This window comes from Rhodnius prolixus, unplaced genomic scaffold (genome assembly GCF_049639745.1).
Source record: "Rhodnius prolixus isolate KJV_2025 unplaced genomic scaffold, Rpr scaffold_3, whole genome shotgun sequence".
NCBI lineage: Eukaryota > Metazoa > Arthropoda > Insecta > Hemiptera > Reduviidae > Rhodnius > Rhodnius prolixus.
The window spans coordinates 20,320,306-20,336,286 of record NW_027411603.1 but is presented as its reverse complement, the minus strand read 5'-3'; the positions used below and the strand labels follow the sequence as shown (position 1 = coordinate 20,336,286).

At 33.9% G+C, this 15,981-nt stretch overlaps 1 protein-coding gene across 2 annotated transcripts in view; it reads right to left on the bottom strand.

Annotated features, from left to right (window-relative positions):
- Positions 1–15,981, bottom strand: part of put (activin A receptor type 2 punt) — a 50,648-nt gene that overhangs the window by 22,875 nt on the left and 11,792 nt on the right. For both annotated transcript variants that reach the window (XM_074124066.1, XM_074124065.1), the window contains 3 exons: positions 15,803–15,940; positions 14,759–14,890; positions 13,630–13,772 (listed from right to left, as the gene is read on the bottom strand). In XM_074124066.1, the coding sequence (XP_073980167.1) occupies positions 13,630–13,772; positions 14,759–14,890; positions 15,803–15,940 (413 nt within the window). The remainder of the gene's footprint in view (positions 1–13,629; positions 13,773–14,758; positions 14,891–15,802; positions 15,941–15,981) is intronic.

The window sequence follows — 15,981 nt, the reverse complement described above, 5'->3', positions numbered from 1 at the left end:
TTTCTTGAATACAGAACCATTAGTTGAGAAGATATTTAGAGTTGAAATTTTTTTGGGTCATGGTTTTGCTGTGAAATGGGGCCCTTATAACTCCCACAGTAAACAACAGATTATTCGTATGAAATTTTGTGCTCTTACACGGTCTGTTTTACTGAGTAGTATGCTATAGCTTTCATGAGTACAGATCCATTAGTTGAGAAGATATTGAGGGTTGAATTTTTTTTGGGTCATGGTTTAGCTGGGAAATGGGGCCCTTATAACTCCCACAGTAAACAACAGATTATTCGAATGAAATTCTATGCTCTTATAGACTCTATTTTAGTAAGTAGTATGCTATAGTTTCTTGAGTACAGATCGATTAGTTGAGAAGATATTGAGAGTTGAAATTTTTTTGGGTCATGGTTTTCCTGTGAAATAAGGCCCTAATAACTCCCACAGTAAACAACAGATTATTCGTATGAAATTTTGTGCTGTTACACACTCTTTTTTACTAGGTAGTATGCTATAGTTTTCTTGAGTACAGAACCTTTAGTTGAGAAGATATTGAGAGTTGAAATTTTTTTGGGTCATGGTTTTGCTGTGAAATGGGGCCCTTATAACTCCCACAGTAAACAACAGATTATTCGTATGAAATTTTGTGCTCTTATACCCTCGGTTTTACTGAGTAGTATGCTATAGCTTTCATGAGTACAGATCCAATGTTGAGAAGATATTGGGAGTTGAATTTTTTTTGGGTCATGGTTTTCCTGTGAAATGGGGCCCTTATAACTCCCACAGTAAACAACAGATTATTCGAATGAAATTCTATGCTCTTATAGACTCTATTTTACTGAGTAGTATGCTATAGTTTCTTGAGTACAGATCCATTAGTTGAGAAGATATTGAGAGTTGAAATTTTTTTGGGTCATGGTTTTCCGGTGAAATAAGGCCCTAATAACTCCCACAGTAAACAACAGATTATTCGTATGAAATTTTGTGCTGTTACACACTCTGTTTTACTGAGTAGTATGCTATAGTTTTCTTGAGTACAGAACCTTTAGTTGAGAAGATATTGAGAGTTGAAATTTTTTTGGGTCATGGTTTTGCTTTGAAATGGGGCCCTTATAACTCCCACAGTAAACAACAGATTATTCGTATGAAATTTTGTGCTCTTACACGGTCTGTTTTACTGAGTAGTATGCTATAGCTTTCATGAGTACAGATCCATTAGTTGAGAAGATATTGAGGGTTGAATTTTTTTTGGGTCATCGTTTAGCTGGGAAATGGGGCCCTTATAACTCCCACAGTAAACAACAGATTATTCGAATGAAATTCTATGCTCTTATAGACTCTATTTTACTGAGTAGTATGCTATAGTTTCTTGAGTACAGATCCATTAGTTGAGAAGATATTGAGAGTTGAAATTTTTTTGGGTCATGGTTTTCCGGTGAAATAAGGCCCTAATAACTCCCACAGTAAACAACAGATTATTCGTATGAAATTTTATGCTCTTATACCCTCGGTTTTACTGAGTAGTATGCTATAGCTTTCATGAGTACAGATCCATTAGTTGAGAAGATATTAGGAGTTGAATTTTTTTTGGGTCATGGTTTAGCTGGGAAATGGGGCCCTAATAACTCCCACAGTAAACAACAGATTATTCGTATGAAATTTTGTGCTGTTACACACTTTGTTTTACTGAGTAGTATGCTATAGTTTTCTTGAATACAGAACCATTAGTTGAGAAGATATTGAGAGTTGAAATTTTTTTGGGTCATGGTTTAGCTGGGAAATGGGGCCCTAATAACTCCCACAGTAAACAACAGATTATTCGTATGAAATTTTGTGCTGTTACACACTTTGTTTTACTGAGTAGTATGCTATAGTTTTCTTGAATACAGAACCATTAGTTGAGAAGATATTGAGAGTTGAAATTTTTTTGGGTCATGGTTTTCCTGTGAAATAAGGCCCTAATAACTCCCACAGTAAACAACAGATTATTCGTATGAAATTTTGTGCTCTTACACGCTCTGTTTTACTGAGTAGTATGCTATAGTTTTCATGAGTACAGATCCATTAGTTGAGAAGCTATTGAGAGTTGAATTCTTTTTGGGTCATGATTTTGCTGGGAAATGGGGCCCTTATAACTCCCACAGTAAACAACAGATTATTCGAATGAAATTCTATGCTCTTATAGACTCTATTTTAGTAAGTAGTATGCTATAGTTTCTTGAGTACAGATCGATTAGTTGAGAAGATATTGAGAGTTGAAATTTTTTTGGGTCATGGTTTTCCTGTGAAATAAGGCCCTAATAACTCCCACAGTAAACAACAGATTATTCGTATGAAATTTTGTGCTGTTACACACTCTTTTTTACTAGGTAGTATGCTATAGTTTTCTTGAGTACAGAACCTTTAGTTGAGAAGATATTGAGAGTTGAAATTTTTTTGGGTCATGGTTTTGCTGTGAAATGGGGCCCTTATAACTCCCACAGTAAACAACAGATTATTCGTATGAAATTTTGTGCTCTTATACCCTCGGTTTTACTGAGTAGTATGCTATAGCTTTCATGAGTACAGATCCAATGTTGAGAAGATATTGGGAGTTGAATTTTTTTTGGGTCATGGTTTTCCTGTGAAATAAGGCCCTAATAACTCCCACAGTAAACAACAGATTATTCGTATGAAATTTTGTGCTGTTACACACTCTGTTTTACTGAGTAGTATGCTATAGTTTTCTTGAGTACAGAACCTTTAGTTGAGAAGATTTTGAGAGTTGAAATTTTTTAGGGTCATGGTTTTGCTGTGAAATGGGGCCCTTATAACTCCCACAGTAAACAACAGATTATTCGTATGAAATTTTGTGCTCTTACACGTTCTGTTTTACTGAGTAGTATGCTATAGTTTTCATGAGTACAGATCCATTAGTTGAGAAGTTATTGAGAGTTGAATTTTTTTTGGGTCATGGTTTTGCTGTGAAATGGGGCCCTTATAACTCCCACAGTAAACAACAGATTATTCGTATGAAATTTTGTGCTCTTACACGGTCTGTTTTGCTGAGTAGTATGCTATAGCTTTCATGAGTACAGATCCATTAGTTGAGAAGATATTGAGGTTTGAATTTTTTTTGGGTCATGGTTTAGCTGGGAAATGGGGCCCTTATAACTCCCACAGTAAACAACAGATTATTCGAATGAAATTCTATGCTCTTATAGACTCTATTTTACTGAGTAGTATGCTATAGTTTCTTGAGTACAGATCCATTAGTTGAGAAGATATTGAGAGTTGAAATTTTTTTGGGTCATGGTTTTCCGGTGAAATAAGGCCCTAATAACTCCCACAGTAAACAACAGATTATTCGTATGAAATTTTGTGCTGTTACACACTCTGTTTTACTGAGTAGTATGCTATAGTTTTCTTGAGTACCGAACCTTTAGTTGAGAAGATATTGAGAGTTGAAATTTTTTTGGGTCATGGTTTTGCTTTGAAATGGGGCCCTTATAACTCCCACAGTAAACAACAGATTATTCGTATGAAATTTTGTGCTCTTACACGGTCTGTTTTACTGAGTAGTATGCTATAGCTTTCATGAGTACAGATCCATTAGTTGAGAAGATATTGAGGGTTGAATTTTTTTTGGGTCATCGTTTAGCTGGGAAATGGGGCCCTTATAACTCCCACAGTAAACAACAGATTATTCGAATGAAATTCTATGCTCTTATAGACTCTATTTTACTGAGTAGTATGCTATAGTTTCTTGAGTACAGATCCATTAGTTGAGAAGATATTGAGAGTTGAAATTTTTTTGGGTCATGGTTTTCCGGTGAAATAAGGCCCTAATAACTCCCACAGTAAACAACAGATTATTCGTATGAAATTTTATGCTCTTATACCCTCGGTTTTACTGAGTAGTATGCTATAGCTTTCATGAGTACAGATCCATTAGTTGAGAAGATATTAGGAGTTGAATTTTTTTTGGGTCATGGTTTAGCTGGGAAATGGGGCCCTAATAACTCCCACAGTAAACAACAGATTATTCGTATGAAATTTTGTGCTGTTACACACTTTGTTTTACTGAGTAGTATGCTATAGTTTTCTTGAATACAGAACCATTAGTTGAGAAGATATTGAGAGTTGAAATTTTTTTGGGTCATGGTTTTGCTGTGAAATGGGGTCCTTATAACTCCCACAGTAAACAACAGATTATTCGTATGAAATTTTGTGCTGTTACACACTCTTTTTTACTGAGTAGTATGCTATAGTTTTCTTGAGTACAGAACCTTTAGTTGAGAAGATATTGAGAGTTGAAATTTTTTTGGGTCATGGTTTTGCTGTGAAATGGGGCCCTTATAACTCCCACAGTAAACAACAGATTATTCGTATGAAATTTTGTGCTCTTATACCCTCGGTTTTACTGAGTAGTATGCTATAGCTTTCATGAGTACAGATCCATTAGTTGAGAAGATATTGGGAGTTGAATTTTTTTTGGGTCATGGTTTAGCTGGGAAATGGGGCCCTAATAACTCCCACAGTAAACAACAGATTATTCGTATGAAATTTTGTGCTGTTACACACTTTGTTTTACTGAGTAGTATGCTATAGTTTTCTTGAATACAGGACCATTAGTTGAGAAGATATTGAGAGTTAAAATTTTTTTGGGTCATGGTTTTCCTGTGAAATAAGGCCCTAATAACTCCCACAGTAAACAACAGATTATTCGTATGAAATTTTGTGCTGTTACACACTCTGTTTTACTGAGTAGTATGCTATAGTTTTCTTGAATACAGAACCTTTAGTTGAGAAGATTTTGAGAGTTGAAATTTTTTAGGGTCATGGTTTTGCTGTGAAATGGGGCCCTTATAACTCCCACAGTAAACAACAGATTATTCGTATGAAATTTTGTGCTCTTACACGCTCTGTTTTACTGAGTAGTATGCTATAGTTTTCATGAGTACAGATCCATTAGTTGAGAAGATATTGAGAGTTGAATTTTTTTTGGGTCATGATTTTGCTGTGAAATGGGGCCCTTATAACTCCCACAGTAAACAACAGATTATTCGTATGAAATTTTCGGCTCTTACACGCTCTGTTTTACTGAGTAGTATGTTATAGTTTTCTTGAATACAGAACCATTAGTTGAGAAGATATTGAGAGTTGAAATTTTTTTGGGTCATGGTTTTGCTGTGAAATGGGGCCCTTATAACTCCCACAGTAAACAACAGATTATTCGTATGAAATTTTGTGCTCTTACACGGTCTGTTTTACTGAGTAGTATGCTATAGCTTTCATGAGTACAGATCCATTAGTTGAGAAGATATTGAGGTTTGAATTTTTTTTGGGTCATGGTTTAGCTGGGAAATGGGGCCCTTATAACTCCCACAGTAAACAACAGATTATTCGAATGAAATTCTATGCTCTTATAGACTCTATTTTACTGAGTAGTATGCTATAGTTTCTTGAGTACAGATCCATTAGTTGAGAAGATATTGAGAGTTGAAATTTTTTTGGGTCATGGTTTTCCGGTGAAATAAGGCCCTAATAACTCCCACAGTAAACAACAGATTATTCGTATGAAATTTTGTGCTGTTACACACTCTGTTTTACTGAGTAGTATGCTATAGTTTTCTTGAGTACCGAACCTTTAGTTGAGAAGATATTGAGAGTTGAAATTTTTTTGGGTCATGGTTTTGCTTTGAAATGGGGCCCTTATAACTCCCACAGTAAACAACAGATTATTCGTATGAAATTTTGTGCTCTTACACGGTCTGTTTTACTGAGTAGTATGCTATAGCTTTCATGAGTACAGATCCATTAGTTGAGAAGATATTGAGGGTTGAATTTTTTTTGGGTCATCGTTTAGCTGGGAAATGGGGCCCTTATAACTCCCACAGTAAACAACAGATTATTCGAATGAAATTCTATGCTCTTATAGACTCTATTTTACTGAGTAGTATGCTATAGTTTCTTGAGTACAGATCCATTAGTTGAGAAGATATTGAGAGTTGAAATTTTTTTGGGTCATGGTTTTCCGGTGAAATAAGGCCCTAATAACTCCCACAGTAAACAACAGATTATTCGTATGAAATTTTATGCTCTTATACCCTCGGTTTTACTGAGTAGTATGCTATAGCTTTCATGAGTACAGATCCATTAGTTGAGAAGATATTAGGAGTTGAATTTTTTTTGGGTCATGGTTTAGCTGGGAAATGGGGCCCTAATAACTCCCACAGTAAACAACAGATTATTCGTATGAAATTTTGTGCTGTTACACACTTTGTTTTACTGAGTAGTATGCTATAGTTTTCTTGAATACAGAACCATTAGTTGAGAAGATATTGAGAGTTGAAATTTTTTTGGGTCATGGTTTTGCTGTGAAATGGGGTCCTTATAACTCCCACAGTAAACAACAGATTATTCGTATGAAATTTTGTGCTGTTACACACTCTTTTTTACTGAGTAGTATGCTATAGTTTTCTTGAGTACAGAACCTTTAGTTGAGAAGATATTGAGAGTTGAAATTTTTTTGGGTCATGGTTTTGCTGTGAAATGGGGCCCTTATAACTCCCACAGTAAACAACAGATTATTCGTATGAAATTTTGTGCTCTTATACCCTCGGTTTTACTGAGTAGTATGCTATAGCTTTCATGAGTACAGATCCATTAGTTGAGAAGATATTGGGAGTTGAATTTTTTTTGGGTCATGGTTTAGCTGGGAAATGGGGCCCTAATAACTCCCACAGTAAACAACAGATTATTCGTATGAAATTTTGTGCTGTTACACACTTTGTTTTACTGAGTAGTATGCTATAGTTTTCTTGAATACAGGACCATTAGTTGAGAAGATATTGAGAGTTAAAATTTTTTTGGGTCATGGTTTTCCTGTGAAATAAGGCCCTAATAACTCCCACAGTAAACAACAGATTATTCGTATGAAATTTTGTGCTGTTACACACTCTGTTTTACTGAGTAGTATGCTATAGTTTTCTTGAATACAGAACCTTTAGTTGAGAAGATTTTGAGAGTTGAAATTTTTTAGGGTCATGGTTTTGCTGTGAAATGGGGCCCTTATAACTCCCACAGTAAACAACAGATTATTCGTATGAAATTTTGTGCTCTTACACGCTCTGTTTTACTGAGTAGTATGCTATAGTTTTCATGAGTACAGATCCATTAGTTGAGAAGATATTGAGAGTTGAATTTTTTTTGGGTCATGATTTTGCTGTGAAATGGGGCCCTTATAACTCCCACAGTAAACAACAGATTATTCGTATGAAATTTTCGGCTCTTACACGCTCTGTTTTACTGAGTAGTATGTTATAGTTTTCTTGAATACAGAACCATTAGTTGAGAAGATATTGAGAGTTGAAATTTTTTTGGGTCATGGTTTTGCTGTGAAATGGGGCCCTTATAACTCCCACAGTAAACAACAGATTATTCGTATGAAATTTTGTGCTCTTACACGGTCTGTTTTACTGAGTAGTATGCTATAGCTTTCATGAGTACAGATCCATTAGTTGAGAAGATATTGAGGGTTGAATTTTTTTTGGGTCATGGTTTAGCTGGGAAATGGGGCCCTTATAACTCCCACAGTAAACAACAGATTATTCGAATGAAATTCTATGCTCTTATAGACTCTATTTTACTGAGTAGTATGCTATAGTTTCTTGAGTACAGATCCATTAGTTGAGAAGATATTGAGAGTTGAAATTTTTTTGGGTCATGGTTTTCCGGTGAAATAAGGCCCTAATAACTCCCACAGTAAACAACAGATTATTCGTATGAAATTTTGTGCTGTTACACACTCTGTTTTACTGAGTAGTATGCTATAGTTTTCTTGAGTACAGAACCTTTAGTTGAGAAGATATTGAGAGTTGAAATTTTTTTGGGTCATGGTTTTGCTGTGAAATGGGGCCCTTATAACTCCCACAGTAAACAACATATTATTCGTATGAAATTTTGTGCTCTTACACGGTCTGTTTTACCGAGTAGTATGCTATAGCTTTCATGAGTACAGATCCATTAGTTGAGAAGATATTGAGAGTTGAATTTTTTTTGGGTCATGGTTTAGCTGGGAAATGGGGCCCTTATAACTCCCACAGTAAACAACAGATTATTCGAATGAAATTCTATGCTCTTATAGACTCTATTTTACTGAGTAGTATGCTATAGTTTCTTGAGTACAGATCCATTAGTTGAGAAGATATTGAGAGTTGAAATTTTTTTGGGTCATGGTTTTCCGGTGAAATAAGGCCCTAATAACTCCCACAGTAAACAACAGATTATTCGTATGTAATTTTGTGCTGTTACACACTCTGTTTTACTGAGTAGTATGCTATAGTTTTCTTGAATACAGAACCATTAGTTGAGAAGATATTGAGAGTTGAAATTTTTTTGGGCCATGGTTTTGCTGTGAAATGGGGTCCTTATAACTCCCACAGTAAACAACAGATTATTCGTATGAAATTTTGTGCTGTTACACACTCTGTTTTACTGAGTAGTATGCTATAGTTTTCTTGAGTACAGAACATTTAGTTGAGAAGATATTGAGAGTTGAAATTTTTTGGGGTCATGGTTTTGCTGTGAAATGGGGCCCGTATAACTCCCACAGTAAACAACAGATTATTCGTATGTAATTTTGTGCTGTTACACACTCTGTTTTACTGTGTAATATGCTATAGTTTTCTTGAATACAGAACCGTTAGTTGAGAAGATATTGAGAGTTGAAATTTTTTTGGGTCATGGGTTTGCTTTGAAATGGGGCCCTTATAACTCCCACAGTAAACAACAGATTATTCGTATGAAATTTTGTGCTCTTATACCCTCGGTTTTACTGAGTAGTATGCTATAGCTTTCATGAGTACAGATCCATTAGTTGAGAAGATATTAGGAGTTGAATTTTTTTTGGGTCATGGTTTAGCTGGGAAATGGGGCCCTAATAACTCCCACAGTAAACAACAGATTATTCGTATGAAATTTTGTGCTGTTACACACTTTGTTTTACTGAGTAGTATGCTATAGTTTTCTTGAATACAGAACCATTAGTTGAGAAGATATTGAGAGTTGAAATTTTTTTGGGTCATGGTTTTCCTGTGAAATAAGGCCCTAATAACTCCCACAGTAAACAACAGATTATTCGTATGAAATTTTGTGCTCTTACACGGTCTGTTTTACTGAGTAGTATGCTATAGCTTTCATGAGTACAGATCCATTAGTTGAGAAGATATTGAGGGTTGAATTTTTTTTGGGTCATGGTTTAGTTGGGAAATGGGGCCCTTATAACTCCCACAGTAAACAACAGATTATTCGAATGAAATTCTATGCGCTTATAGACTCTATTTTAGTAAGTAGTATGCTATAGTTTCTTGAGTACAGATCCATTAGTTGAGAAGATATTGAGAGTTGAAATTTTTTTGGGTCATGGTTTTCCGGTGAAATAAGGCCCTAATAACTCCCACAGTAAACAACAGATTATTCGTATGTAATTTTGTGCTGTTACACACTCTGTTTTACTGAGTAGTATGCTATAGTTTTCTTGAATACAGAACCATTAGTTGAGAAGATATTGAGAGTTGAAATTTTTTTGGGTCATGGTTTTGCTGTGAAATGGGGTCCTTATAACTCCCACAGTAAACAACAGATTATTCGTATGAAATTTTGTGCTGTTGCACACTCTTTTTTACTGAGTAGTATGCTATAGTTTTCTTGAGTACAGAACCTTTAGTTGAGAAGATATTGAGAGTTGAAATTTTTTTGGGTCATGGTTTTGCTGTGAAATGGGGCCCTTATAACTCCCACAGTAAACAACAGATTATTCGTATGAAATTTTGTGCTCTTATACCCTCGGTTTTACTGAGTAGTATGCTATAGCTTTCATGAGTACAGATCCATTAGTTGAGAAGATATTGGGAGTTGAATTTTTTTTGGGTCATGGTTTAGCTGGGAAATGGGGCCCTAATAACTCCCACAGGAAACAACAGATTATTCGTATGAAATTTTGTGCTGTTACACACTTTGTTTTACTGAGTAGTATGCTATAGTTTTCTTGAATACAGAACCATTAGTTGAGAAGATATTGAGAGTTAAAATTTTTTTGGGTCATGGTTTTCCGGTGAAATAAGGCCCTAATAACTCCCACAGTAAACAACAGATTATTCGTATGTAATTTTGTGCTGTTACACACTCTGTTTTACTGAGTAGTATGCTATAGTTTTCTTGAATACAGAACCATTAGTTGAGAAGATATTGAGAGTTGAATTTTTTTTGGGCCATGGTTTTGCTGTGAAATGGGGTCCTTATAACTCCCACAGTAAACAACAGATTATTCGTATGAAATTTTGTGCTGTTACACACTCTGTTTTACTGAGTAGTATGCTATAGTTTTCTTGAGTACAGAACCTTTAGTTGAGAAGATATTGAGAGTTGAAATTTTTTTGGGTCATGGTTTTGCTGTGAAATGGGGCCCTTATAACTCCCACAGTAAACAACAGATTATTCGTATGAAATTTTGTGCTCTTACACGGTCTGTTTTACCGAGTAGTATGCTATAGCTTTTATGAGTACAGATCCATTAGTTGAGAAGATATTGAGGGTTGAATTTTTTTGGGTCATGGTTTAGCTGGGAAATGGGGCCCTTATAACTCCCACAGTAAACAACAGATTATTCGAATGAAATTCTATGCTCTTATAGACTCTATTTTACTGAGTAGTATGCTATAGTTTCTTGAGTACAGATCCATTAGTTGAGAAGATATTGAGAGTTGAAATTTTTTTGGTCATGGTTTTCCGGTGAAATAAGGCCCTAATAACTCCCACAGTAAACAACAGATTATTCGTATGTAATTTTGTGCTGTTACACACTCTGTTTTACTGAGTAGTATGCTATAGTTTTCTTGAATACAGAACCATTAGTTGAGAAGATATTGAGAGTTGAAATTTTTTTGGGCCATGGTTTTGCTGTGAAATGGGGTCCTTATAACTCCCACAGTAAACAACAGATTATTCGTATGAAATTTTGTGCTGTTACACACTCTGTTTTACTGAGTAGTATGCTATAGTTTTCTTGAGTACAGAACCTTTAGTTGAGAAGATATTGAGAGTTGAAATTTTTTGGGGTCATGGTTTTGCTGTGAAATGGGGCCCTTATAACTCCCACAGTAAACAACAGATTATTCGTATGTAATTTTGTGCTGTTACACACTCTGTTTTACTGTGTAATATGCTATAGTTTTCTTGAATACAGAACCGTTAGTTGAGAAGATATTGAGAGTTGAAATTTTTTTGGGTTAGGGTTTTGCTGTGAAATGGGGCCCTTATAACTCCCACAGTAAACAATAGATTATTTGTATTAAATTTTGTGCTAGTGCACGCTCTGTTTTACTGAGTAGTATGCTATAGTTTTCATGAGTACAGATCCATTAGTTGAGAAGATATTGAGAGTTGAAATTTTTTTGGGTCATGGTTTTCCTGTGACATAAGGTCTTAATTACTCCCACAGTAAACAACAGATTATTCGTATTTAATTTTGTGTTTTACTGATTCAGTAGTCAATCACCGGGTCATTGAAATACTGTAAAAAAAGTAATAATTTTTGGTTGACATAAAAATCGAACTTGCTGCTATTTATATATTAATAATACATAGTACAATGTAATGGAGCGGCACAATTGTACCAACCAACACCTGGGGCCAAAATAACGGAAGATATTCTAAACGAAACTCGAATTTTTTGTTAAGCTCTAAATTACCGGTCCCTTCACCCTATTTGTTTTGTGTGAGTGCTTTTTTAAACTCTTTTTTCGAAAAATAAGCATACGCTTAAAAAAACCGTTTGGTCTGTTGTTTATTTTAAACTTCCCTATCATAAACCTATTTATTTCAAACATTATTCTGAACAAAATTATTATTTAACAGTTCTGCGATCTGAGTATATCTATACCGATTTAAATCTTTTAAATCTTTAGATCTTTTAAAACGATTCCTATTTTTTTTTGTGATGTTGCGGATGTCAGCCTCGTCAAATGCGATGATATGTGGGGGTAGAATGGTGCTGATGGGTATGGCTTACAGTTTCATTGAACTCTTTGATTACCCGGTCAGATCTGGAGGTGTTTGAATCTGGTACAATTTAGGTGCGCCAGAACCGTTATTTTCCCTCTACTATTGACAGCCCCATTTTCTCCTCAATGTTTCTTATAATTAAAAAAAAACTACATAAATGAAATCTACAAGTAAAACTAATTATAATATTACATTGATAACCACACGAATATTTGAACAAATAAACGAAAAATAAGAAAAAAGTAAACTTATTTTATTATCAATCCTCCTTAACAACGGTTTGTTTTTTTCTTGATTTTGAACTTTTAACACAAATAACCTTGTGATACCAAGGATCCTTCCAATAATTAATATCTTCCTGGAACTGCTATATAACAGTTCCAGAATAACGAAATTGAAAGAATCACCAATAAAAACGGCTCATATCCCTTATAATACCCGTTTATAGCTGGCATGTCAGTTACTAGTCCCTTCACCCTATAAACATTATTTATTAAAACATCTTGTTTTGTAAAAACCATTAAAATTCCGATAAAATTATTTTTATCAGCGTATTTAATGCTACGCAAAATTTGTTTCAGGTTTCACTTATTTTGATATTTTTTTCATACGGTCAAATTTTTGAAATTGAGTCAGCAGTGAAGTCGAAATCTCTATACTAAAATAGTTAATCTACCTCTGGTGATGGATGAAATCCCAAATCCTGTCAGGGTTGTTACGGCGGATAAATTTAAAGTTATTATCCAGCACTGCGGACTCAATCACATTTTAAACAATTTAGTAATAAGAGTATTCTCAGGAAATAAAGGCTTTGAAATTTCCGAAAAAAATCTGCGAATGATCTGTACGTGTTTTCAATATACAGTATCAATAAAAGAACTCTTTTAAGTTTTTAAAATAAACGAATACGGAAATCATATTTTTATTTGGTAAAAACTTATATCTTTCCTTGGAGCCTCTCTCTCTACAGCACATGTGTTTGTCAGGAGAGCAGACTATCCGGAATTCAGAAGTGCACTAGGATAACTTCAGGCGCTAACCTGTGAAGAGCGTTTATGGCAGTGGATTCGCCCTTAAAAGAATAAGAACTCGTGTTTTCAAAATTTATTCAGATCTCTCCCACAAGAATCTTAAGTCAGAACTAAAGGAGATCCAAATAATGAATGTCAAGTGTCTTATTAGTGCCAAAACAGGTGCTCTGATCGCTACGTCTGACTTGTCGATCCTCATGGACACTTATATAAACTCAAGTCAAATCGTTGGATTAAAGAATTAGGTTTGGGATGCAGACAAGAAATGGATATTATGATTCAATAAAGAGTTGTGAGTGTTAAGCCATTTAATATGGCTGTAGGTTTAAGACTAATATATAGAATTTGTAACAATACGTTTCAAACAAATTTGTGAAAATAAATATATATTCAAGTTAAGTTCAATCCGTAAATCCTCCATCACTTATGCCCACGTTCTATAGGGATTTAAAGGGATTTCTATTTCAATGATCCATTGCTAATAACTTCTCTTGGTACAATTACGAAAACATAAAATAAAAATAATTCGTTGAAAAAAATGTTACAAATAAAGCATACTTACAAGTTTGGGTCATTTATAAGTAATGGCCTTGTAACTAGCCTTGATTGTGAAATTATTCTTTCCATTACACAGGATGCTGACAGACGAGCTTCAGCATCATGATCCCAACATTCCTCCATTGTATCGCACAATGCCAACAAACCCTAAAATGAATTTCAGAATTTCTAGGATTATTAATATCCACTCCCAACACACTCCTGAGAAGGCTCTAATAAATGTTAGAAATTCTAAACAAATGAATACCACCAACAAGGAGCCTGAATTAGTTGTCACAATTTTTTTAGCTTTGACAAAATTGCATTTTACTAATTACCTATACTCGTTTCTATTTTTTAATATTATCTGTTTTTAATTGAATCAAAATTAAAACAACAGAAATAAATTTATTAAGTAATAAAGCTTACCATATGTATCAGTAGAATGAGTATTTAATTTCTATTGGTGCGCATAAAATTTTGGGCCTTTATAATAGCCATTTATTAATTTTATACATTTACCCGCTTTGATTTTTGCTTTTAACTCACAATCTAAGGAACTTGATTACTTGTTACCTATTTCCCTTCTATTAGTCAATACTTCTCATCATAATACGCAACTATAAAATTAATTTTGTTTTAAACAAAAATAATCTCTTCAGCAACTCCACCAATTTTCTCAAGAAGCAGTTTTATATAATTATTATACTGTAATATTAATTTTCAAAGACATAGATAAACTGTTGAAAACCGGACAGAATCATCAACTGCCCAGTCACCATCAAACCACTCCTGTTTTTTATCATCAACTGATATTTACTACTACAGTTCTAGTCAGCGAACTTAAATTATACTTAAGTAATTGTTAAATATGATATTCAGGCAACATTATAGCGTAAAAATCCTCTAGGGAAGGTGATTAAAGAAAAAGTTCATTGTTGGGGCAATATACCATCTTTTTTGCTTTCGGTAAGACTATAAAACTAGACTACATCCAAATTAGATCACTTTACTTTTTGCTTAGGACTGTTTTATAAGCGTTCATAGTCGAAAATTGTACAAAAAAATCAGTAACCTAACTTTCAAATATCAAAAAGTAATCAAAAAGTAACCTAACTTTTTTTTTAAGAATATTTTTTTATTGAACTACTTACTGGATGTGACTTCCAACTGTTTTTGAGGAGAGGTCTTTGTTTTTTATGCACAACACATTCTTGCATATCTTCAAGTGTTGGATGCTGACCAACTTCTTCTTCGAAAGGTAATTGATATTCACCAACCGCACTCTAAAATTAAGATGTACATAAATCATCCGAATTAACTATTTATTTCATATTTTTAAAACTAAAGCAAGTCGGCTAAAGTGACCTAAAAATAAATTAGAAGAGTAATATATACATATAATTAACCAAATAGACATATAAATTCGCTTTAGGGAATTCTTGAATCATGGTAAAAGTTTTCGCCAACGTTTCGAAGTATATTTAGCTCTTAATTAGGCCTTAGGATTCCATTTAGAAATAAAAACTGTGGAAAATTATTATAATTGTATAATTTCACTATCATGTATGTGAAAATATTATGCTTTTTTAAAAACTTTTGATTTATTGCCGAAGTTACTGTAACTTATAAAAAACATCACTTACGATAATATTTTCACGAAGCGTGAACAAAATTTAAAAAAATCAAATTATTGTCACCGTTAAAAACCGTAAGTTACAAATTTAACTAAAACGAATATTCCATAAAAAAAGAAATAGAAATACAAAGTTCATAAATAAAAAGCTCAATATTATATTAATTAGGAATTATCTGTAAATGGCCGGCAAAAATATATTCCGAAATTCCGAATTGATAATATGGTTTTAACTGCAAATGGACGTAAGTCAGTACTAAGTGTCAATTCATAAATTTTTGAATGTAATTCAAGTGTAAAAAATAAATAAACACACTACTTCAATCATATGGGTTCAATGGTGTAATATCTCTATTATTACAAGAAAGAATTCTAGAATAATTCCAGATGTTCTTTATTAGGGTTTTATACAATTTTGTATTCCAACTCAACTCACATACGTTATTTATGTAGGTCTGGAAGAATGAAACTCTCTACGTTAATTCTTGAACAATAATAAAAATAAGTAAGTTAAATAACGAGAACTATTAATGCAGAAATCATATTTTAAAATATTACTTACATCTTGGGCAGTACACCTGGTAGCTAATTCCCAAAGAACCAGGCCGCATGCGTACATATCTATACGTAGGAATGCATCTCTGGAGAAATTAATTGCACCTTCTAAAACTTCAGGAGCCATATACCTTCTGGTACCAACCTAAATGAAAAAGATTTCAACTGTATTAGCAATAGCTTTTG